Genomic DNA, 27,121 nt, shown 5'->3' with positions numbered 1-27,121 from the left:
GTTACATGGTAACGTTCTCAAACTGCAACAGCAGCGAAGGCTGATAACACAACTTTTCTTTTTGGCTTTTAATTAGAATTAGTTCCTTTAATATCTTTATTGTGTTTTGTATCTTTTTTTAGTGTGTTCCTGTATAAGAATGTAGTTGTCTGTTGACTGCATTTACCGTATATACTCGCGTATAAATCGGGTCTTGAAACCCGAAAAATCCTGACTTGTATGCCCATTCAAAAATATGTCGCTTACATTTTTTTTTTTTTTACATCTTTACATCTACTTGCATCCTCCAATCTCGTATCAGTTTCTCAGACACATCTAATTTTGTTGCAGCAGTTACCAATTTCTTTCAGCACTTTAACGACTTTGAATTTAAAACCAGATTCATATTTTCTTCTAATTGAAAGCTCCATCGTAGATAACGGATGCTCTTACAATAAAGGTGCATGCAGGTGTAAGATACAAAAAACAGTGCAAACGTCCCTTCAGAATAGTTCAGGTATTACCGTATGGTCACGTAGGCACAATACATGAAAAAAAGGCCGTGTGCTCCGTGGCTACTCTCTCAGGTGGGCGTTAGCATATCATAATTTTTTGGGTCAATAGTGTGAGTTTTCCGCATTCGACTTATACGACCGACATTAAAAAATACCGGAAATTATACGGTAAAATCAAGCCCCGATTTATCCGCGGGAGAACTTAAACGCGAGTATATACGGTACTTTAATGTGCAGCACTTCGATTGCTTTAAATATGGTTTATAAATAAAATAAACTAGTTCGATGGACGCCGTGCGGGGCTGGTTTTTTTCTTTAAAACAGCAGTCACATATAAACCATGCCTAAAACTACACAGCGGACCATAACGTGCTTGAAATCCAATAATCCATGGAAGGCAGGAACGAAATCCTTAAAACGTCAAGCGAAAAATGTCGCCACTCTTCAGGGGAATATTAACGTAAAAAATAAACCCCATATTGTAAGATACAATTCTTACAGTGTTTAAAGGGAATATTATTATGTTTTACAAACCTGTTCATTGACAGTGTCATTCAGCCAGCACTAACAGCGTAATGAACTCCTCCCCAGACGGGAGAGGGAAGCTGACTTCCACGTGCACGCGCCCGCGCGCCACAGTTTCTTCTATTGCCCATCAGCCTCAGCAAAGAGACTCCATTTTTCATGTCGTACAACGCAGATTCGTCAGAAACCTGTCTCTTTATTCTTTTAATTTTAAAACAAATAGTTAGAAGCTAAAAGCTTCACACTAATGGAAAGGAGTCAGTAAGATTAAAATATATTCCGTAATATTTGGATTTATTTTGAGAGATTATGGAATTTGAACCTCCAGGTAAGTGATTGTTTACATTGAATATGTAATTTCAGTTGCAGATAGGTTTTGCAACGTAGGTAAAAGTAGTCGGCAAAAGAAAACGAACAGCATTTGTTGTTGGGGGTACTTTAACGTTTGAACCTGTGTAAAAAAATCACGAAACATTCTTACGCATGTGTTTAGGTGAACAGTGTCCTTCACGTTGCCTCGCTTGTGGTATTTTTTTAAATATTGTTTTGGATTTTTTTTTTACATCAAACATTTCAGTAGTCAAACATTTGAAACGAATGTGATCATTGCTTTTAAGAGTCCGAGGCTGTTGTGACCGATGCTGGACAGTACGCTGAGAATATGTTTAAAAATATATTGTGTTTCCTAATACACATTGTTGTTGCTTTTCTGATTAATTTCCTTGCTTAGGGTTTCGTGTTTTTGTTTGAAAGCCAACATTAAGCTGCTGTCGCGATTTTTTATTCTCTTCCGAATGGGTGATTTTCACCTGTCATTTGTGCTGCTGTCTTCGCTCATTTCTCCGAGATCGTGTCTCGTTTTGGAAGTACGCTATTATTTTTTTTTTTCGTACAGTTCAACTAAAATACAGGCAACGACTAAATACACATACATGAGCGACGATTATAGGGGTTACATTACATACATTTTTCACAGTTAAACGTCAGGGTCGTGAGAAGCCAGAACTCCGGTAACACTTTAGGTACTGCAAAAATTTACCATTTATTCATTTGCTCGTAAGTAAAAAGACCTTCACAAAGACTTTTTTTGGTATTCCCAACACTTAAAAATATCAGTAGACCGGTTATTCATCAATGTGCTCTTGACGTATTGAAGGGTTCATGGGTTTTATACTAAATGTGTAATATCTAGAGAATTGTGTCTCAGTTAAGCCACCTCAGGTCACTCCAAAGTGACGTTTTGTTAGTAGGTTACATTGTAGAGATAAGTAAACACTTTACTGATGCTTTGCAAGTGTTATGAAGACCCAAAGATGTGTTTGTTACGGTCTTGTTACATACAGTATTAGTAAATGAGCAATAGATGCATTTTTGCAGTATTTAAACAAAAGTTTTGCATTTTACCTTTGGCTGCATTGGGCAGGTGTCTATGGCAAGCCAAATTAACATTTAGAGATATCTCAAAATGAATTTTGGATATCTTAAAATGTAATTTACTTTTTAAGATATCTGAAACTCGCTTTGAGATATCTTAAAATAATTGTGTCTGCATTTCAAGATATCTCAAATGAATTTTCAGATATCTTAAAGTGACCTTTCATGCATTTTAAGATATCTTAAATGCATTTCAAGATATCTCAAAATCATTTCCTGTAAAATTGCCTATTATTTCAATGGGGCTACTTGTTTATTATAAGATATCTTAAAATGTATTTTGAGATATCTTGAAATGTGCAGGAAGTCATTTTAAGATATCTTGAAATGTATTTGAGATATCTGAAAATGGACAGGAAGCTGTTTTAAGATATCTGGAAATGTATTTGAGATATCTTAAATTGTATTGTAGATATCTGAAAATGCTATTGAGATATCTTGAAATAATTGAGTGTCCTTTTAAAGATATCTTAAAATGCATTTTAGATATCTTGAAATACAATTTGAGATATCTTGAAATACATTGTTAGATATCTGAAATGGAGCAGAGACCCATTTTAAGATATCATGAAATTAATTTTAGATATCTAAAATGTATTTCAGATATCTGAAAAAATGAATTTCAAGATATCTTGAATGCTTTTAAGATATCTAAATTATATTTCGAGATATCTCAAAATAACTTCCTTCTCATTTTAAGATATCCCAAATTCATTTTGAGATATCTGAAATGCATTTTCAGATATCTTAAAATGACTTCCTGCACATTTCAAGATATCTCAAATACATTTCAAGATATTTTAAAATAACTTCCTGTGTATTTCAAGATATCTCAAATTCATTTTGAGATATCTCGAAATAGACAGGAAGTCCCATTGAAAGAATAGGAAATGTTACAGGAAGTGATTTTGAGATATCTCAAAATGTATTTGAGATATCTTGAAATGCACAGGAAGTTATTTTAAGATATCTCGAAATGTATTTGCGATATCTCAAAATGCACGGGAACGTATTTCAAGATATCTCGAATTGCATTAAAGATATCTTAAAATGCATTTCAGATATTTCAAAATGTACAGCATATCATTTCAAGATATCTTGAAATCTATTTAAGATATCATAAAATGCTTTTTAGATATCTTAAAATAGATGCATTTTTAGATATCTGTAAGTCAATTTGAGATATCTAAAATGCATTTCCAGATATCTTAAAATCCATTTTGAGATATCTCTAAATGTTAATTCGGCTTGCCATAGGTGTCAGTAACTCATCCAAGGAAGGGTACCCATCAACTACACGGCAAACTCGCATACATCCTGTTCAGTTAGATTGGGTCAATTATGAAACATTAAACAGTTTTAACAAGAAGGTGGACTCAAGAGAGTGTCTCAAACAGAACCCACACATTCGGTCATAACCTAACAAAACACCACTGCACCTCAGGGTTTTCCAAAAATCCAAAATCCATCCATGTATTAAAGCAACCTACTCTTTAAGTTTACCATTCAGGAGGCTGACATCTGTAGCTGTAGCATTGACTGCAAGGCAGAAACCAAAACTGGACACCATGTGGGCCCATTGCACAGTACACAGTGGGCCAGTTTAAAGAGTTAACAACATGTGCACGTCTTTGGGATGTGAGAATCAACTGAAGTACCCAAAGACAAAACCACACAGACATCCGGAGAACATGCAGGCTTCACAGAGTGCTAACTCGGAACTTGTCTCCATGAGGTGTGAAGCAGAGTTAACCACCGAGTTATCCTGGGGCATAATGTTCTCAAACTGCTTAATCCACTTGAAGGTCATGGGGTGCCATGACAGTCTAGGGCATCACTAGGTGCAAGGCAGGAAACGTTTTAAATGGGGCAGTCCATCACAGAGCCAATACGTATGCCTGAACTCACTTTGGGGTAGTTTAAAAAGTTAATAAAGCATGTGTGTCTTTGGGATGTGAGAAGCAACTGAAGTATTCAAAAAAAAAAAAAAGTCCACACAGACATCTGGAGAACATGCCGACTTTATGTAGTGCTAACTCAGACTTGTGTCCAGGAGGTGTGAAGTACAGTTAACTACTCAGTCACCATGCTATCTGCAGTTACATGTAACATAACATTCTCAAACTGCTTAATCCACTTCAAGGTCCTGGGGTGCCATGCCAATCCATGCATCACTAGATGCAAGGTAGGAAATATTCTAAACTGGACAGTCCATCATGTGACTGGTTTGTGCATATTTCCAAACCTGGGCCAGTTTAAAAAGTTAACAATGTATGCATGTCTTTGAGATGTGAGAAGCAATTGAAGTACCCAAAGAAAAATGCACACAGATATCTGGAGAACATGCTGACTTTATGGAGTGCTAACTCAGACTTATCTCCAGGAGGTGTGAAGTGGAGGTATCTACTGAGACACAAAACTACACCCAATTAAATACAATTCTCAAACCACTTAGTCCACTTTAAGGTCATGGAATGCTGTCCCAATCCTTACATCACTAGGTGCAAGGCAGGAAAAGTCCCGAACAGGCCAGCCAGTTCATGCATATTGCCAGACTCTTACAGGGCCAGTTTAAAATCCATGTCCTTAAGGATGCGAGAGGAAATCTTATGGGGAAAACATACAGTGATTGGGTGTGGGATTTGAAGAAGCAGCAGTGTGTGACACATAATTTAGTCAAGTAAAAATTATTTTTTATTTCCTTAACATCTTAGACATCAGTCTTCTTACGGTTTATATGTTAAGCTAGTCCTTGTAATGAATAATATGAAAGTAAAACCATGTAAGTCAGGGGTGGGCAAAATCATTCCTGGAGGGCCACAGTGGCTGCATGTTTTTATTCCAACCCAGTTGCTTAATGAGAAGCACTTGGTTTAATTAAGTACTTGGAAGGAAAGTGAAGAGAAATAAGTGAAGCACTGAGAGTCACTCCTCCATGATAGACTTCAAATCATTTGGATGATATCCTTAGAAAGGGGACGAAAATCTAGGATACGAGAATGACTTGACATGGCCGAATTAAAACACGAACAAGCCATAAAATGTAGTTATTGATAAGGATTGTTTTTTAATTAAGCAACTGCGTTGGAACAAAAACCTGCAGCCACTAGGGCCCTCCAGGACTGACTTTGCCCACACGTGATGTAAATATATAAGATCTAAGGGAAAAGTAATTGCCTGGCAAGAAGGTGCAGGACTGAATTGTTTGCAGAAGATCGATCAAGCACATCGGCCACAAACAGCAGTCGAAAAAGGAGAAAAGGAAGAAGAAGACATATAGACATGTGGTTTTATAGGTGTATAAAAACAAATAGACATTTATTGTTGACATATGTGACGGGTTGGGCAATGCTAATTGTTGCTGTCTCATAGCTACGGAGATCAGGGTTTGATTCCCAGCCATGTTAACAACTTCAGTTTGCATAGCCTCAGCCCTTTCCCTTGGATCTTTTGTCAAAATCTTCGATTTCCATTTACATCCTAAAGACCTGCAGAGCAGAGCAGACACTCGAACAACACTGAATAATCAAAGGCGATAACTGCTTTAGTGTCAGAACTGCTAAATACTAAATAAGGGATTAATTAAACAATGAAAATAATGTTAAAAAGAAAACAAAATACATTATTTCCATATATCTGCTTGGTATATAGCATGTTTTCTTATGCAAGCAGCACTTCCTCCCCACACCTCTATTATGAAAATGTCCAAGGCCAGGATTTGGGTCTTGTTCAAAAAGCAGACGCCATCTCCTTCTTGTTGTTTGTTTTAGGCTGGCCTACCCCTACTACAAACCCTGAACTTAAGGGTCGTGGGGGTGAGGCCAGGTACACCAGGGTCCCTAATCTTCAAAATTTAGAGTAGGTGCCTAATCTTAAAACAAGTGGTGTCCACTTTTTGAACAAGAACCCAGGATTTTTTTTTCTACTGCCTTTATTTATTTGGCTTTAACTGCTGATGTGGTACATGTCTCAATAACAGTACATACGATGAATGGAGATGTCTTGAGTTCTCTTTATTTCTGTTTTTATCCAACCCTGAAATGCATTTTTTTTTTTTCAGAGCTGTGCTTTAACTTAATCTTGTTTAAGATTAGTTGCCCTTCTCCTTTGAAAATGCTCATTCTGTGTGAGTTGCTTTGCTTGAGTCTCAGGTCAGCAAAGGGTGCTGCCCAGGTGTGGAATGGGTCCATTCAATATGCGATTTGGTAAATCATCAGGACTTTGGTTAAACAAACTCATTTGCAAAACCCAGAGAGTGAAAGGCACTTGATTGTAAAATAAATGTTTAAAGGGGAGTTAGAAATGTTTATTTTATTAAAAAAGAAATAAACACTGTATGAAATCAGTTTTGCTATGATGCATTTTAACCTTCCTTCTAATGAAGCTGTTTATTTCTGTTTAAGATGGCGCAACTCCATCTTTGCCAGCCTCATTTCAGATAGTACTCATCTTTTTTAAACCTTCCACTAATACGGTGTGGTTGTGGTTTTTTAGCCCTATTTTAAAGTTTAGTTTGAGCTAAGAGTGTATATGTATGAATATGAGCTTTCGAGCATTTGTATTAAAACTCTTTACGTTTTCTGTCTTGCAGGTGGCATTTCTATATTCATGTGCAAAATCTGCAACTTGTTCTCCCCAAACCAAAGTGAGCTGTTAGCACATTTTTCTGAAAAACATGTGACTGAAAGTCTGAATCCTAACGACATAATCGTCCCTTTAAGACCACTGTCATCAACTCTTCAACTGGAAAAAGGCACAGAGGGTAGGAAGGCTGTTTCAACTGTTCATAATATTATCCTAACTTTTGTTCTGATGCTACTTAAGCACTTTTATAGCCTTTGTTATTCCTTTTGCAGTAAAATAACTTTGAAATGCTTCTCTGCCTTCTTCACCAGCTTTCCCTATCGTTTTTCTTCTTCTTTTTTTTTTGCTTCCCTACATGGCTGTATTTGTGACTTTGAGCTCTCCCCTCTACTTTTTCTTCTGCACCATATTAGAATGTGTGCATTACTTTTCATTGCTTTGTAGATCAAATGCTTGCCAGTTTGATTGTGATGTAACTGATTTGTTTAGTATTCTTTTTCTACTTCTTCTTTTTATGCATTCATGCTTACATTTTTTAAACTAGATATGCAGAGGCTAACAAATTACTTAATTCTTGGTCCTTCGAGGTGTTACTATTTTGGTAAAGCCAAGCATTTCTTTAGTCTATGGCAGGAGTTTTTTGTGCAGTTCATTACAGGCTCATGCATTGTACTGATGCCACAGTAAGCCAATGTCCACGATTAGAAACACGTATCCTTAGATGCTTCAGTTGTTTTATGCAGCATGCAGAAAACAGAATTGTTTCAAATGAAAAAGAGAAAAACACAATCAAAGTCTTTTTATCCATAAGTAGTACTCTAAATAGTTTACGCTTAAACTAAATCTTCTCCTCCTGTAGTAAAACTGGCAAGTGTGATCAAATTAAGGTCCGGCAATATGGGCTTAAATTGATATTACAATAATTTTACCCCAAAATGTGGTATTTTATATATCTTCATATGTTCTCAAGACACCATCAGTACCATATAGGAATGTATATACAGCACTAGCCATCCCCCGCTGCTCCGTCCACATAGTAGTGAAACATGACAGACTTTAAAAAGCAGTAAACAAACAGGTATCGCTAGCTAAGTGGGGGCAAGATACACTCCAACACGTGGCCAGAGGTACAGCGACACGAATGGCGGCTGGCGCGTGAGTGAGCAGGGCCCTGCCCGTCACCCCATTCCTGACGTCCCGCAGCCCACTCCCCTTGGCCCGCAGCATCTCTCTCAGATTAACGCAACACAGTCAGGTTTGTATTTTTTGTCCTCATATGTTACAGGACATCCGCCCTAAAAGAATTAATAATTAGTTGATTTAGTGTGTCGGAGAGAGAGGGTGTGCATTGATAAGTTCATACAAAAAATGCTTGAAAACTACATAGCTTTATTTATTTTGTAGTATTTCAGTACAGAATGGAGGCAATGAGATTTCAAAGCATGACTGCTTACTCTGTGCAGATGAGATGCTTTTGGTGTAAATTTATGGAAGCTTATTTCCAATGCTTGGAAAAAAAAGATTTAATTATTTTGCAAAAGTATTCCATTATTTCAGAATAGTAATTGCATTATTTTGCCAAGATACTGCTTGCTGCTGCCTGTAACATCGTGCACACGCATGTTTCAGTCATCTAGTGATGGCTATTGAGGAAGAAGTTAGCACACACGTACGTGCAATCAAGTGACAAGACGTTTACAAAACTTATAGGTATATATTTAGTTTTAATCAGTGGAAGTGCAGAGCTAGCAATCCTACTTCACAGCGCCAGGGTCTGCGTGGGGTTTGCACGTTGTCCCTATGCATTTGTGGGTTGATTAGTGAGTGAACTCAACTACGTATAATTATCTGTTTTAACACAGAATAAAGGAAATTGGTCATTAGTACTTTTCAATTTACAAAATATGTTTAGTCATTTATGTGCTGCAAAGTAAACAACATTCATCCTCTTTTTCAATCCCCAACCTGAACACCATACGATTTGATTTTTAGACACCAAGCACTGCACCACCACGGCACACGGTTTCAAAGTATCTATAACAAATATCCTCTTAACTCACTAGCTGTCACTAGATGTCTGGATCATGCGTGTGCATGATACTACTGATTGCAGAGGCAATAGCTTTGCAATATAACGTACTAGCAAAATATCCGGGCTTTACAGTGGAGAAGTAGTGTGTTAAAGAAGTTATAAAAATGAAAAGGAAACATTTTAAAAATAACGTACCATGATTGTCAATATAATTATTGTAGGCTTATTTTAGTATTGAGAGTGAATTTGATGATTGTAAAGAGTTTAATTTATGATTGTAAATGTTGTGTATAAGAAATGCACATTTTTAGGATACAAGGATCTCTTTGTAAATGACGTGTGCAGTTCTGCCCTCAGGCTGTAAATTCACCAGGCTGCCTGCTGAGCTTACCCTTGAGCATGCAACATACAGTTGGCTCATTTGAAGATCTAAGGTTACGATTTGGAGTGTAAGATGGAGTGAGATTATTTAAGGCTTTGAAAACTATAATCAGTATTTTAAAGTCAATTCTAAATGGCACAAGTAACCAGTGTAACGAGATCAGAACTGGAGAGATGTGTACGGATTTTCTTCTACTAGTTAAGATTCTAACAGCTGCATTCTGCACTCGTTGTAATCGATTGATGTCTCTTTTAGGTGGTCATGAGAGGAGTGCATTGTAGTCATCTAGCTGACTGAAAGCAAAAGTGTGAACTCATTTCTCAGCATCTTGCAAAGTTATAAGGGATCTAACTTTTGCTATATTTCTGAAGTGAAAAAATGCTGTCCTAGTAATCTGATTAAAATGTGATTTAAAATTTAGGTCAGAGTCAATAATTACCCCTAAATTTTTTACCTCTGTTTTGACTTTTCAGCCTAATGGATCAAGTTTATTTCTAATACACTCATTATATCCATTTTTGCCAATCACTAAGATTTCTGAATGCAGCAAGTGTGAAATTGTGTCCTACTACCTACTGACGTCCTCAAAATCCTTTGCAGAGTGTAATGATTACATGAGTGATAGCGCCTTCCAGTTATGACAGCGATGCCTGTTGGCAATGAGTAACAGGTTCTGTTCATTGAACTGAGGCCATGTTAGCTGTGAATGTGATGAGTGCTGGGTACCTGTCGTTAACTCTTCCCTCTCCACTTGATATTTTGTTCATGTACAGCTGCACTCTTCTCTCTGTTTTAAGTAGTCATAATACCAACACTAATAGTGGTGGGCATATGTGGAGGGCAGATGAGAATCTGCACCTAACCACACTATGTCATGGCGTATGCTTTTCCCATTCATTCATGTAAGCTGAAATAGCACAGCCTTCATGCAAAGTGTAAATTTCTTTCTTTCTTTCACATACATGCCCAAACTCAATTTCCATTCAGGGATATTCAGCTCTAATTTCACCATTGCTTCAACTGGATGTATTCTTGCTCACATTTTTTTTTTCTGATAAATGGGCTGTTCAGTAATCTGTATTTACTATTTTTTTCCTTTTCATATTTAACTAGCTGTTCTGAAATCCAAGTAATCGACATCGACTTCAGCATTAACACTTGCAGTGTATCATGCAATGTGTATTTCTTGATTATATGGTATTTGATATGGGATTTGTGAAAGCAGTGTAAATGAATGTGATGCACCATCTGTTGGAATGACAGACATAGCAAACAGGTGGACACAAAGACACTTGTCATTTTTGTTAGGGTGGATTGGTTTGAACTGTTATACTGTTTCTGGCTTTGTATTGCCTTAAGTGAATTTGTTAGTGACACTGTATTTTCAATGATCTCAGGCTTAGTTATATTCAAGCAGCACTGAGGCTAAACTTTAGTGCTAGTGCTCAGTGGAAGGTGGGCGACCAGCTGGCCTTGGTCATTCTGACTTCTACGATGCAGAAACCGATTACCATCAGACTTAACTATTTGATTAGCTTGCTCCTGTCTTTCAACCATGACCCTCCACGGGTTTATTTTTCTCTTACTGAACCAATCTTAGGTGTTTTTTGTTTTGCTGTCCTCCATATCAGTTGGTCAACTAATCACATTCTAGAATGAGGAAAACTCCATCTACATCCTAAATCTACCACAACTACTATGGACTGTTTTATTTGCTTTTGTATCTTTTCATTAGATTTAATAATGTCAAACTGTCACTAGCTAATGTGTTACCATGTAAACATGCCTAAGTCAAATGCAGATTTATATTATTTATATTTATTTTTTATACTGTGCATGTAAATTAGATCTGGTTATTTTCTTTCAATCTTTATCTATAAGCCTTTTAACTAGAAAACAATATGAACTTGTTTCTGATAAGAATGAAAATTTGTTTTGCACTTTAGTGTTTACATTTTGTTTAACAATGCTGAGGTTGTTTTTCTGTTTAGTGCACTTATATCTATTAGAAATTGTTGCAGTATTTTAATTACTAATAATATCCAAATAACTATGGTATATCTTTGTTGTTTTTGTTGATTAATCTGTGGAAAGCACCTTGATTTGCATGTAAATGTAGGATAAGGTGCTATATAAATAAAGTTCTTATTATTAGAAGAAGACACAGCACCTCTCTGAATGACAGGCCCTGCCACAAATCTGCCTGCATAAGACAGTGATTGAAGAGGGGCTACAGGGCAACAGTGGCTGTTTATAATCTGGTCACAGTGTGTTTTGATAGCTTAGTGAGTACAAAGGGTAAACGTGATGCATTTTGCCTAGCCACTGGTGATTGGCAAATAATGATGGGTACCAAACAGCTAAAAAGTGGAATAGGACTTCACAGTGGTTACAAGTAGAAAACTTGCGGATCTTTATTTAAAGTGAGGCGGAAGTGAACAAAGACCCTTTCAGCTATGAGCTTGAACGTCTTTCATTGCACAGTTTGTTTAGTCTTTTGACATTGCTGCAGTGAAATAATGTTTTTGTATACTCTTGCATTAAATAAGTGTCCCAACCTGTCCTAGTTCTTGGTTAGATCGACTTACCGCTTTATGCCCTGCCACTTAGCAACTCAAAAATGGGTAAGCTGGGTAAAGAAAATTGCAGGAGAGTGTGGAAGAAAATTATGAATGCAGATACCCCCACTGGAATGCCCCAATTTAAGCAATAAAATACAGGCAAGAGAAAGCGTCAATCATTATTCTTTATCTAAATCACCGAAGATGTAACAAGTGCATTACATGTTAGCCACATGTTGGCCACATGCTACAAAGAAACAAGTGTCCTCTGCTCTATATTTAGTGATTAGCTCACTGCTCAAAAAAAGGAATTCATTTCATAGTCAGAAAACTTCTAATATGATTGGTTACACCTAGTTGCTAGCGGGACATGGCAGATGTTGATACCTTAAATGACCACAATTTAATTGATAGTCCTGTTTGCTTAGGATGTACATACCATTTTAAATGTATTATTTTTTTTATTTTAGGAGATGTGTGAGTTTCTCCACATACACCTTGTTTCTCATGGTTTAAAAGAAAAGAACAATGGCCAATATACAGTCATATGAAAAAGTTTGGAACCTCTCTTAATTCTTTGGATTTTTGTTTATCATTGGCTGATCTTTCAAAGTAGCAACTTCCTTTTGATATTTGTCGACATGCCTTATGGAAACAGTAGTATTTCAGCAGTGACATTAAGTTTATTGGATTAACAGAAAATATGCAATGTGCTTCATAACAAAATTAGACAGGTGTATAAATTTGGGCACCCAACAGTGATATTACATCAATACTTAATTGAGCCTCCTTTTGCAAATCTAACAGCCTCTAGATGCCTCCTATAGCCTTTGATCAGTGTCTGGATTCTGGATGGAGGTATTGTTGACCATTCTTCCATACAAAATTAGGGTTAGTTAGTTAGTTCAGTTAAATTTGATGGCTACTGAGCATGGACAGCCTGCTTCAAATCATCCCATAGATTTTCGATGATATTCAATTCAGGGGACTGTGACGGCCATTCCAGAACATTGTACTCCTCCCTCTGCATGAATGCCTTTGTAGATTTCTAACTGTGTTTTGGGTCATTGTCTTGTTGGAATATCCAACCCCTGCGTAACTTCAACTTTGTGACTGATGCTTGAACATTATCCTGAAGAATTTGTTGATATTCGGTTGAATTTATCCGGCCCTCGACTTTAACAAGGGCCTCAGTCCCTGAACTAGCCACACAGCCCCACAGCATGATGGGATCTTCACCAGATTTGACAGTAGGTAGCAGGTGTTTTTCTTGGAATGCGGTGTTCTTCTTCCGCTATGCAAAGCGCTTTTTGTTGTGACCAAATAACTCGATTTTTGTCTCATCAGTCCAAAGCACTTTGTTCCAAAATGAATCTGGCTTGTCTAAATGAGCATTTGCATACAACAAGCGGCTCTGTTTGTGACATGAGTGCAGAAAGGGCTTCTTTCTCATCACCCTGCCATACAGATGTTCCTTATGCAAATTGCGCGGAATTATAGAATGATGTACAGATACACCATCTGCAGCAAGATGTTCTTGCAGGTCTTTGGGGTGATCTGTTGGTTGTCTGTAACCATTCTCGCAATCCTGTGCATATGCTGCTCCTGTATTTTTCTTGGCCTGCCAGACCTGCTGGGTTTAACAGCAACTGTGCCTGTGGCCTTCCATTTCCAGATTCCATTCCTTACAATTGAAAGTGACAGTTTAAACCTCTGAGATAGCTTTGTGTAGCCTTCCCCTAAACCATGATACTGAACAATCTTTGTTTTCAGATCTTTTGAGAGTTGCTTTGAGGATCCTATGCTGTCACTTTTCAGAGGAGAGTCAAAGGGAAGCACAACTTGCAATTGACCACCTTAAATACCTTTTCTCATGATTGGACACAACTGTCTATGACGTTCAAGGCTTAATGAGCAAATCCAACCAATTTGGTGTTGCAAGTAATCAGTATTGAACAGTTACATGCATTCAAATCAGCAAAAATTACAAGAGGACCTACATTTGTTGCACAGGCAGTTTTTCACATTTGATTTAATTTCATACAACTAAACACTGCTTCACTAAAAATCTTTGTTTGGAAGACACCCCAGTACTCAAATGTTCCTAGGGAATGAAAGACATACCACTGTTACCTTTTTTGTTGAAAGTAGAGTACATTATAGTGTAAGCTGAGAGGGGTTCCCAAACTTTTTCATATGACTGTATACAGTATATTATGATCCAGCTGGGTACAAAAACAGGAAACCTAGTACTATAGAAGAATGGTTTTGCCATACATGTAACATATTTCTCTTAAGGGCTTATATAAAATACTGTAACATGAAATACATTTCTCATAGTGAATAATAAAATAACAGCATCAGCTTTTAAGCATAAGCTCAGAAGGATATGAGACTCCGACACATGCCAGGTGCACATTGGAGCAGGGTTCAAATTCAGCTCTTACAAGAGTTAGTTCAAATACTGATGTTTAAATAACTTGAGGGAGATGTATCTCTAATCATATGCAAATAGAAAGTGCACAATAAACATGACAGTTCCTGACTGTATCATGTTAGATTTCTCGGGAGAGTTCTGGAAATCCACCAGGTCAGTGTCTCCCAGAGGTTTGCTTTCTACGTGATGCTCCAATGGTTTATTTTCTACAAAATTTGCATTACACTGGAGTTTTTCTTTACTTCTTGTCTGTTGCCACCTGGAACACTGCATATTCTATGTTAATTAATCATTTTTGTGTTACACTGCTTTTTAAAAATCTGTTGCAATGCTCCGAGCCAACCTCTTGTGAAGCACATAATACAAATTGAATGGAATTGAATCATGCATATGGTGTACAGTACATTTAAGTAACACCTGGGTCATTTGTCTAAGCAAAGTGTGTGCTTTCTTTGAACGAAAAGGACACTTCATCTTGAAATTTTAATTATTTATGAACAATAACTTGAGATAAAATTATTGTGCATGTCACAGTATTATGCTTCTTTTTTATGCACTTTGAGTATTCATCTTTTATTTGTGAAGCTTTAACAGGTGGAATAAGCTTTTGTATTTCATAGAACCTTTCTGGAATCCAATAGTACTTGACAGTCTCAAAAGCAAGGATTTTTTTTTGCCTGTAGTACTGTACTTGTATACCAGTGTAAGGAATGTTACAATTATATCTGTAATGCCTCATATGCTCATTGAGAGTCATTTGGCCATTTTTTAATGCAGTACCAGTCACAGTGTAAAAAAGTGTGATTGTCACAAGGCACTGTCATTCTTATTATAGACAGGAATGATATGAGAAAGCGGTTTGTGGCAAGGGTTAGCAGAAGCAAAATTTTGTTCATGACTGTTCAGAAATATGTTCTGTCATTACTACTTAAGTAAGTAAGTATTTATGTCTCTGGTCTCTTCCTATGAAGTCAGTAGACGGATTGGGAGAGCATGGGGGGGTCATAAGGTCGCTGGAAATGGGTGTGTGGCACTCCCCATATCTCTGCAAAAGGATCGAAGGTCCAAGTCTTTAGAGTCCTGGTGCTTCCTGTCTTGCTACATGGTTATGAGACATGGATGCTATCCAGTGACCTTAGACGAAGACTGGACTCCTTTGGTACTGTGTCTCAGGAATTCTTGGGTACCGCTGGTTTGACTTTGTGTGAAATGAGTGGCTGCTCACGGAGTTCTGAATGAGTCACGTTACCTGCATTGTGAGGGAGCGTCAGTTATGGTTGCAGCTTGCAGGATCCTCATTGTCGAGGACCCGAGTGGCTGGACCAGGCCAAGGTGGCACTCGCGTAACACCTGGCTTTGGCAGATAGATGGTCATTTCCGGAGGGTTGGGCTTGACCACGTGTCTCTCCATCTTATATATCGAATGTCTGACACCTTATATTCCAAATCGTGACCTTAGATCCTCAAATGAGTGTCTGCTTAGAGTTCTAAGAGCAAAACTTAAAAGAAGTGGTGAGACGGCCTTCTGCTGTTGTGCACCTAAAATCTGGAATAGCCTGCCAATAGGAATTCGCCAAAAACTGCTGAAAACACATTACTTTAACATGGCTTTCTGATAACTTCACCTTCATTTAATCCGGATACTCTGTATATTCAATTCATTATAATAACTATTCATGGTGGCCCCTACTCTCTCTTCTGTTTCTTTTCCCGGTTTTCTGTGGTGGCGATCTGTGCCATCTCCACCTAATTAAAGTACCGTGATGTTCCTACATTGATGGATTAAAAGCTAGTAGTCTGCATGACCATCATCATCAAGTCCTTCCAAGAGAACCCTAAATACAAAGAGGACTGTTTCATTTATGTTAGGTAGAATGCCTAGAGGGGGCTGGGTGGTCCCATGGCCTGGAATCCCTGCAGATTTTATTTTTTCTCTCCAGCCGTCTGGAGTTTTTTTTTTTTGCTTTTTCTGTCCTCCCTGGCCATTGGACCTTACTGTTATTTTATGTTAATTTGTGTTGTCTTATTCTAATTCTTACTTTGTCTTTTATTTCTCTTTCTTCATCATGTAAAGCACTTTGAGCTACATTATTTGTATGAAAATGTGCTATATAAATAAATGTTGTTGTCTGCCTGTGGGGTTGCCAACCGAGATCCCGAGCTGTTTTGTCTTGTGGTGAGTGCGGCAACATGCTGTAACCGTAACATCCTCCTCAACCTGACATGACCTGATTACTGTTTAGGTAAAGTATATACTGTCCATCATACTTTTGCTGCAGAGCACTGACAATTTTTTTTCTATATAAAAGTTTCTATGCATTAAGTGTTGAATTTTTTTTTTACTGAAGTTGAACAAATATAGCTTTTTACATAAAAGAAAATAGATTCAAGCCAGTGGAAAATTAAAATAAAATGCGGTTCTAGCCATTAAAGATATATACCTCCTGTGTATTACTTACAGAATGCCATATAATAAAAAGGAAAAGAGGAAGGCCAAAAGGTTCTACTAAGAAGTTTTATGTAGAGGAGGAATTGGTAAATAAAAATACAAAGCACACCGAAGAAGTCCAGCCTGAGGAACAAGAAGTGGCTTCTGAAGACCCTGGAATTTTAGAATGTCGAAAATGTTGTCGGAAGTTTTGCAACAAAAGACAGCTGAAGAAGCACATCTGTATCATGGGACTCGAAGAAGATGGTGATGATGAAGAAGAAAAGTGTAAGTTCATCTTTTTTATTTATAAACAAGGCTACATTTGGTGTTTTTATTTATTTCCTGCCCAGGACCCAGGAGCTATGAGGCAGCATCCTGAACTGTCTACGTGTTCTCAGATTGTGTGCATGAGTTTTTTACAGTTGCTCTGGCCTTACTGCCACCTCCCAAAAACATGTGTTATGTTAATTGTCAACTTTAAATTGGCCCAGTGTATGTGACAGTGTTCTACAAAGGACTGGTTCCCAACCCAGTGCTGGGTTATGTCTTGTGTCCAGTACTATACAGTTAACCATATATTGTGTAATGGATGGCCGGGACCCATTCCTGGCCGGGGATGCCTCTTTGACACTAGATCCAGGGGGGCAGCCATGGGATCCACGCTATGTCCCCCGGAACACTTGGGTGCAGGTCCCCCTGGCGGTTTACCACGGACCACAACAGGAATGATCTCCGGTGTTCCAAAACTGTGGCCCCAATGCAACCCAGCGGGGCTTTCACCAAGCGTTCCAGGGTACGTAGCGTGGATCCCATGGCTGCTGCCCTGGATCTAGTTGCAAAGAGGCATCCAGGCCGTCCGTCACAATTGGAAAACGTGAATTTGATAGTGGATGGATAGAATTTTCCCAATTAAATTGCATTATAATTTGATAGGTCATCAAATGCATTTATTCTGTTCAGTTTGGTGCATTCTTATTTAGGATCCTTTTCAGAAGAAAGTCTTGAGGCACATACACAAATTTAGCAGTTTAAACATATTGGCAAGTAGACAGTCATTTTTTAATGTTAATTTTCCCAAAGACAAAATGTAAAGGAGTATAAATTAAATTAGAAATAGATAAAAAAAAAGGCTAGCTAGTAACAAAGGAGAGGAATATTCAATTCTTGTAGACACAGATCCTGTAGAAAATAACCTAATGTTCTTTGGGAATTTGCAAGGACACAATCTAGTTGATATGGGCCAGTTGGTGTCCTAGTCCCTTGACTGGGCATTCTACACTATGCTACACAGTATATCTCTCTACTATATTGCTAAGTTTGTGCTTTACTGGAGTACATTTTCATTTTCAGTAACTCATGATGACAAATTATTTCTCTCCACAGTTCTCACCAGCAATGCCTGCATAAAATTGTTGTGTGACATGAGGACATTTTGCTGTGCTTTTTGATGTTTAGTTTTGGTTAGTGATGACATTGCTGAAAATACTGAGTTTACTTCATTCGTCTTCTGAAGTGACTTATTCAAATGCAGAGTTTAGAGCTGTTAGACTTTTGATATGTGAAACCTGAGTGCCAGGAGAAAAGCCCCACAGACACAGTAGGTATATGCCAACTCCAAATTGTACCAGGGCTGAGATTTGAGCCCAGGTCTTTGGAACCATCAGATGGCAACCAAAGAACTAAGAATACATGCCACCCATTTTTTACTTTCTTAAAATGTAAATGGAAAATTTAAACACTCGGTTTGAATTGACAATGATAACATTTGCAGATTAGAATCAAAAAGCAGATTTAGAGTCCGACCATCCACTGCGCCTGGAAAAAAGCTTACAATGTTCACAATGAATTTGCAGCATCTTTCATCTTCAGAGTGACAAGTATTCATTGATTGATCCTAGCTAAATCTTACAACAAATAAAAACGTGTAATATTGTTTTTCTCTCAGTTTCCTTACATTTGAACCTCTCATGCAATCAGAGCATGGGATGACTGGGACATACTGTATATTTATTTGAACGTCCCATCCAGTGCAGTTTAATATTTCATGTTAGCAGCAGAACTTTAGGTCGATGATACTATTTTGTAATATTTTAAACTTGTTGCTCTTTTAAAAATGTGTTGTGGTTTTGTTAGTTTAAATATATAAAAACCTTTTTTTTTTTAATAGATAATGACTCTACAGTAAGACTGACATGTGGGGATAAAGATGAAGATATAGAGAGGCCACCAAAAAAGGCACGAATTCAGAGATCAGAAAAAGTTTGTTTAAGTAAAGATCCTGATCAATCAAGTGGAGCAAAGCAACCAATTATTAGTGTGGTTCTTACGGCACATGAAGCTATCCCAGGTAAGCAGTACAGATTTTGCCCAAATTTTTCAATTGTTTAAAAGAAAGTTAAAATTTTTCTATGACCCTACATGGAAGGTGCTGTTCTGTATTTTATTTACAGTGTTTTGTTTAACATATATATTTTTTTATCCTTCCAATCACTGTACAGCACCTGTTGTATTTTTATATCTTAAATGGTCAGTCTTCTTTGTTATAATTTCTCATTAAACTGTGTGCAATTTAATTGCTTGTTTAGTATGTTGCCGTTCCCTGCACACATGACAATGCTACTTGCACTACAACTATTGTATTCACTTAAAATGCACCTCTTAGTTTTTATGACAGCTTGGTTACCGAAGAAGGTGCTGTACAGATTTACAAGAATATCACAGAAAATGTCCAGCCCCTTGAAATGTGACATTCCCATTTATTAATTCATAAATCCAAGTTTATTCCACTTGTGTACACTACCTTCCAGTTCATTGGCTGCAGTTTCTTTTTTTGTTCAGTTATTATCGAATATAATTTACAAAAGGAGTGTTTTTGATAAGCTGAGAGCAACTGAATAACAGGCAGCTTCCCTTCCGATCAAGGACATTTTTACTTAATAATTAACTTTTTGTGGTTTAAAAGATGCAAATATTAACATCTGGATGGCTTGTATTTTTGTGCTGGCAAAAAAATACTCTTTATATTACATTTGCAGAAGACACAAGCATCACTAGAACACTGAAAATCTCTTCCAGTGTGGATATTTGGTATTAAAACATAATTTGCCTTCGATATAAAGGTGTATATATTAGCTGAGATGAAAGTACGATTCATATTGCTTCAAAGCACAATTTGAATGTACTATTTGAATTTTATTATTAATAATTCTTCTTCTTCTTTTGGCTGCTCCTGTTAGGGGTTGCCACAGCAGATCATCTTCTAACATATCGTCCTGTCTTCTGCATCTTGTTCTCTTACATCCACCATTTGCATGTCCTCTCCCACCACATCCATAAACCTCCTCTTGGGCCTTCCTCTTCTCCTCTTCCCTGGCAGCTCTATCCTTAGCACCCCTCTCCCAATATACTCAGCATCTCTCCTCTGCACATGTCCAAACCAACACAATCTCGCCTCTCTGACTTTGTCTCCCAACCGTCCAACTTGTGCCGATCCTCTCATGTCCTCATTTCTAATCCTATCCATCCTTGTCATACCCAATGCAAATCTTAACATCTTTAATTCTGCCACCTCCAGTTCTGTCTCCTGCTTTCTGGTCAGGGCAACAGTTTCCAACCCAATTAAAGTACTTCAATTTCACAGCTCTATAGGCATATATAATGTAATACGTACTGTTTTTATATATATATATATATATATATATATATATATATATATATATATATATATATATATATATACTGTTTTAGAAATATATTTTTTTTTGTGTTCAGTCAGAATTCAGCATATGAATACAATTACTTTAATGTATCTTTAACTTAACTTTATATATTACATTTATTAAAATACAGAACGTCATGAATTGCCCCTCTGACAAAATTGCTTGCCATTTTCTAATAACTCTTCTTTTTTGAGTAACAACTACAGTATGCCATCACATAAATTAAGAATTTTTGTCTAAATTATACCACATGAAAACAATAAACTTTTTTCATTTCTATTATGTTTCTCCTCCCAGCTTTTCCATTAGAGCTGGCATTGTTTCCAGTCTACTTTCAGGTCGACTGATACTAAAAGTACATTCCACTCGAATGCCCTTTGGCATCCCTTATATTATAACTTAGTAGCTCACATTTCTGTGCCTTTCTGCATACCTCTTTGACTTGACCCTCAGGGTATTTTTTTTTCTTCCTGGCACTGCAAATGTCTGGTCTTGCTCAGTTATGGCTTGTGTTACGTCTTTTAATCTGTTTGTGAAGATCTCAGTAAAATGTTAAAATTTGGAACACATATCTTCTATCTGCTTATTTTTCCTTTTTTGGATGTAAATGTTATTATTTCTGATCACATTGTTACTGCCTTTTCTCCATCTTCTAATATTTCCTTAATTAAAGAAGTCAGCTTTAATGTACTTGATTCCTAAAAGGTCCTGCAGAACATGATGGGGATTCCTCTCATTTTGCACATTTTACAGCCTTAAATTGACTCCATGCTTATATGTTGAATTGTTTCAATTGTTCTAAATGTCATCTCTTTTACACTTGTATTCTCCACCTTCTTTTTAATTCTTTACATATGTCTATATAAAAAGCTATAATAATTTTCATTTTATCTTTATTGTCATTTATGAATTTTCCTTCATTATCTTTCATTTCCTTTACAGTTCATCTATATTGTGCTCATTATATCAAATAAACAAATGAGAACATTTTTTCCTCTACTGTATTTCTATAAGTCAATATTTAAACTTGTCTCATCTTTTTGTTTAAAATAATAATGGATGCTTCATTTAAAAGCCATAATTTTCCTTCTTTAAATTCATATTTTGCCAATACAAATTTGTTTTCAGAATGTCTTTGTTATTTCTATGTTCTTTTCCTTTGCTTCATAGCTTTAAGTCTCTCATATTCTATTTTGTTTTCCTTCATATTCCCACATTACGTCTTTAATGTAGCTCCATTGTTGGTATGCTTTCTGATAGTCTCATCCACCTTCCCAGTGTTTAAAGATGGTGAAATTAAAATTACTTCACTGATTACTTTAAAGTACCCTTCATTGAAAATAATGGGCTTCATGGTTCATCTAGCAACATTCCATCCCCCACCTGATGCTCGAATTGGTCCTTCTCCTCTCCCTGTATTCTATTCTCCTTTCTGCCTTTTTTCTGTTTCTATTTTTTTCAATTAAATTTCATGTTAATGAAACTCTTAATTTCTTAAGTTGGCTGTTGTGACTCAGTTTCTACTGTGATTGAATGTCAGAATGAATGGAGTTAGTTGTTTTTTATGCATTCACTGTTTCTGGAGACTAGTTCCTTTTTCCATTTCTTGTTCTAATAACTCAAATTCCATAGCATGTGTTTAGAAACTATTCTCCCATTGTACATCATATATTCTCTCATCTTCTATCTCTTGCATCTCTTGCTCTGTTTCTTTACTGCATCCATTTTTATATTAAATACCATCATTTCACAAGTATTTTTTCTATTTTGTATTATTGGCAATAGATATGAAATATGTAAGTCTATGAGAGTTCTACAGATGTAAATTATTAATTATTTCCTCAGTGAATGCATCCTTCACAATTTCTACATTTCGTTTTTGGATATATTTTTTAAAATATCCATAGACTTATCTTGCTGAACTGGAAGAATCCTAGCCCAGCTGTTATAAGTCAGTGGGTAACTGATGTTCTATATTATCTGAAATTGAAAAAATAAAAATTCTTAATTAAAGTTTTTAAAAATATGTCAAGATCTATTTAATACAATTTTTAAGAATTAGCATTTATATATCGGGGAAAGGACATTCTCCCTTTTTGTTGTTTTTAAAGATTTACTCTTGTTGTTGGCTCTCCTCTCTTTCTGTTGGGTGGGGTTGAATTTTGGTTTGTTAAGTTTGACTTAATTGTATGGAATTTTATTTTCTTCAAATAAAGTCAGCAATAAAAAAAAATAAATAATTTTCACTTGCAAAATGTCCACCTTTCCACTCCCCCAACACTGTTTTGGTTGCCTACTATAAAATATCACTTCAGTCCATAGTCCAATCAGTATTGTTGGTAAATGTCTCACTTCTCTTTTTACTTGCTATAACTACAAAATATTTTTAGATATTGCTGTATCTATATTATCCTTATGCAAGACATGAATTCTGTTTTTTACTGTGTAAAATCTAGTCATTCATGACCTTTCTTTCTTTCTTTCTTTCTTTCTTTCTTTCTTTCTTTCTTTCTTTCTATGAACAATTTAAAAGTTTGCCCTGAGGTGGGCCCCTCCTGTCTAGTATAACTCTTAGGATTTAGTTGCGAATAAATTACTAGGGGCCGGCTGGGCAGTGGCGTCCATGACCGCGTCACTGTGACATACTCGTGACAAACAAATCTCTAAATGAAATTTGTAATAACTTTTTAAATCACTTTATTACAGCCATGGTAAGTTAGCAAAAATACAATAAATTGTGGGAATGGAATGTGGGAGGTGTGGGTAGTAGTAGTCGTACATGCATCTAAGTAAAATGTGGACCCGCTTACTTTTCCAAGACAACTTTGTGAAAGAAGATGATTAAAATACAACATAGAAACTGTTCTGTGCTAAAAAATGAAGCCATTTCAATGTGTAACAAATTAAAACATTAGTTGTGACACTTAATACACAGTAAGCCATACTAAGGTAGACAATAAAACAGATTAGATTGGTTAAACTGACAAAAGTGGAACTGACATGATAAGTCACAAATCATATAACTTCTAATATCACTAGTACCTTAAAATACTCGCTTGCGTGCCTTCTGTTGCGCAAAAGTCTCAACAGTTTTTGACACTTCAAGTTGTCTGGCACGCTCGTTTTCGATTGAGAGCACAGCCAAGGTATTAAGTCTGTCTTGCGATGTGGTGCTTCTGTGGTAATTTTTGATGGGTTTTAACTTGGAGAACGATTGTTCACTCACAGCAGCAGTTACTGGTATGCTCGGCAGTAACATGTAATCCGTGTAAACGTCACAATGTAAACAACAGTGCATAGTGATCTATCAGCAACAGTTCAGCTACTTCGAAAACAGTTGACTGGTTGACAGGATGGTTTGAAAACATGGATGTAATGACAACAATTGAGCGCAAAACGGCGGTGAAATGTTGGTGCTATACCATTTGACAAGAAGATTAGCAGCTGCACACAATTCGTCATCAGCCATCAAGGTCAGAGTTGATGGTAACAAGACATTGAACGTTGAAGCCACTGCATCGAAACTGTGAAACCGCTGTTTTAGTTAAATTATTATTAAAAAAGTTTTAAAAATCTGTATGGCCCCGAGTGGGCCCCCCAAGCTCGTAGGCCCTTGTGCTTTGCACAATCTGCACAATCTGCACAATCCATTGCTACGCCCCTGAGTCCACAGTGGTAAAACAATTCATTTACTTTTTTAATCTAATGACTTTGCATTTAATGCAATATATGAACATTAAAGTAGAGAATTACATTTGATATGCTAAACGGATCAATAATCACTTTACAGTCTATCATTTTAAATAAGACAAATGGTACCACAGGTTGAAAAACAAATCTTCTACTAATAAAGCTAATTAAATTAACCTTTATCCTATATTTTATACTGCTACCCTACTAATTGACCATATTTTACATGGAAACAAAAATGTCCACATTGTTTGCATAAAAAAGATAAGAAACAACACAATTCAGGAGAGTTCCTGAAACAGCATGCAGAGTCTAATAGATGATGTATACTAAAACAGCTGCTCATATCTTCAATATATGTGACTCCACTTGGATTAGACATGAAATAAGAAAAATTCCCACCGTGTAGTACTTTTCCATATTGAAAATAAAAGAAAAGGAGATGAATGAGTTGTTTTAGGCACCTTTTGTATAGTTTATATTTACTGTGCAAAGTAGTTTGATCTTTGAACTTGATTTAACATATCCTACTCATTGTGGAATGCAACACAAGATCACAAAATTAATAGCTGCTCTAGTTAACTGCAACTGTAAACGTTTTACAACAGAAACTAAATATCCTTAATCCTGAAAGCACATTTAAAATATTTACTGGCTCATCAGTAGTGAAGCTGTGATGCCAAGTTTTCGTTCTGCTTGTTCGAGTCATGTGAACAACAGATTAATTATTTATTCAACCATTCTAAGACTTTTTTCTAAGTTCAACCCATTATTTATGGCATATTCTTATTTTTATTTTAAATATAAGTTGGCAAAGCATCTACATACACTATTAGGTATACCTTACTAGTACCAGGTTGGACTCCCCTTTTGTCTTCAGAACTGCCGTAATTCTTCATGGCATAGATTTGACAAGGTGCTGGAGACATTCTTAAAGGACTTTTGTCCATATTGACATGATAGCATTACACAGTTGCTGCAGATTTGTTGGCTGTCCATCCATGATGCGAATCTCATGTTCCACCAAATCCCAAAGGTACTCTATTGGCTTGAGATCTGATGACTGTGGAGGCCATTAAGGTGCAGTGAACTCATCGTCATGTCCAAGAAACCAATTTGAGATGATTTGAGCTTTTTGACGTGGCGTGTTATCCTGCTGGAAGTATCCATCAGAAGATGAATGCTGTCATAAAGAGATGGACATGGTCAGCAACAATACTCAGTTAAATGATGCTCTGTTGGTACTAAGGGGCCCAAAGTGTGTCAAGAAAATATCCCCATAACTTTACACAACCACCAGCAGCCTGAATTGCTGATACAAGGCAGGATGGGTCCATTATTTCATGTTGTTGACATCAAATTCTGATACTACAATCTGAATGTCACAGCAGAAATTGAGACTATTCAAACCAGGCAATATTTTTCCAGTCTTCTGTTGTCCAATTTTGGTGAGCCTCTGTGAATTGTAGTCTTAGTTGCCTATTTTTAGATAACAAGAGTGGCACTCAGGGTGGTCTCCTGCTGCTGTAGTCCACCTTCTTCAAGGTTCGATGTGTTGTGTGTTCAGAGATGCTCTTCTGCATACCTCGATTGCAATGAGTGCTTATTTGAGTTATTGTTGCCTTTTTATCAGCTCAAACCAGTCTGGCCATTCTCCTCTGATCTCTGGCATCAACAAGGCATTTTCACCCAAAGAACTGCCACTTACTTGATATTTTCTCTTTTTTGGGCCATTCTCTGTAAACCCTAGAGATGGTTGTGGGTGAAAATCCCAGGAGATCAGCAGTTTCTGAAATACTCAGATCAGCCCATCTGGCACCAACAACCAGGTCACGTTCAAAGGCACTTCAATCCCCTTTCTTCCCCATTCTGATGTTTGGTATGAACTTCTTGACAATGCCTACATGCCTAAATGAATGGAGTTGCTGACATGTGATTCGCTGATTAGCTATTTGCATTAACAAGCAATACCTAATAAAGTGGCTGGTGAGTGTATTCATGCACCGGGACACCCAGGAGGACCAGAGGAGGGCTACGCCTTCCCCAGACCATGTGGGGACGACCACCCTGGTGCCTTTGGGTGCTATGGGTACAGAGCTTTGAAACTCAACCCTGTAGGGGCCCATGGTCACTGCCAGGGGGCGCCCCTATGCCTTTAGAGCCCTGGACCTCAGCACTTCCTCCACACCCGGAAGTGCTGGGGGGAAGAGGAGCAGGGACACCTGGAGTGCTTCCGGGGATGCAGCCAGCACTTCCGCCACACTGGGGGGTGTTGGTGGAAGATTGCCGGGACACACCTGGAGCACATCCTGGGGATTATAAAAGGGGCCGCCTCCCTTCATATTGAGGCTAGAGTCGGGTGGAAGAGGACAGGCGGCCTGAAGAGAGAAAGGCATTGGACTGTGTGGCCAAGACTTTTGGGGACTTTGGGGTTTTGGAGCACTTTATAATTGTAAATATGGAGAATAAACGTGTGTGGGGTGATTCAAACGTGTCTGCCTGTCTGTGTCTGGGCCAGCATCCACAATGGCACCCAACGTGGGGCCCTCTGCCTGTTCCAAGGCAGGGACCCCAAAATATAGATTTTGTGGACGGCCAGGAGCAGCAGGCGGCCCCACACACGTGTCGCGGGAGCAGAGTGCTCACGACCTCGAGACAGAGAGTCGCCCAACAGACTGCTACTGGGCCGCGGAAGAACGATTCTCACCTGGTGCAAAAGAACAGCAGCGCGCAGTGCAAGAGTGCAGCGGGCTCCTACGAGTGCGCCGTCGCTGGAGACGCCCGGGACGGCATGTTGCCTAGTTGGGCCACACTGAGGATGTTTCCTCGGAT

At 37.5% G+C, this 27,121-nt stretch overlaps 1 protein-coding gene across 2 annotated transcripts in view; it reads left to right on the top strand.

The window, feature by feature from the left end:
- The first annotated feature begins 1,169 nt into the window (after positions 1–1,169).
- Positions 1,170–27,121, top strand: part of LOC120515570 (zinc finger protein ZFAT-like) — a 188,792-nt gene continuing 162,840 nt past the window's right edge. For both annotated transcript variants that reach the window (XM_039736664.1, XM_039736663.1), the window contains exons 1-4: positions 1,170–1,347; positions 7,045–7,215; positions 16,911–17,165; positions 19,048–19,227. In XM_039736664.1, the coding sequence (XP_039592598.1) occupies positions 1,329–1,347; positions 7,045–7,215; positions 16,911–17,165; positions 19,048–19,227 (625 nt within the window). In that variant the 5' untranslated portion in view covers positions 1,170–1,328. The remainder of the gene's footprint in view (positions 1,348–7,044; positions 7,216–16,910; positions 17,166–19,047; positions 19,228–27,121) is intronic.

Source organism: Polypterus senegalus, chromosome 15 (assembly GCF_016835505.1).
Source record: "Polypterus senegalus isolate Bchr_013 chromosome 15, ASM1683550v1, whole genome shotgun sequence".
In the NCBI taxonomy this organism is placed as follows: Eukaryota; Metazoa; Chordata; class Cladistia; order Polypteriformes; family Polypteridae; genus Polypterus; species Polypterus senegalus.
The sequence above is the reverse complement of the archived record's forward strand: the minus strand, read 5'-3'. Positions and strand labels throughout refer to the sequence as shown.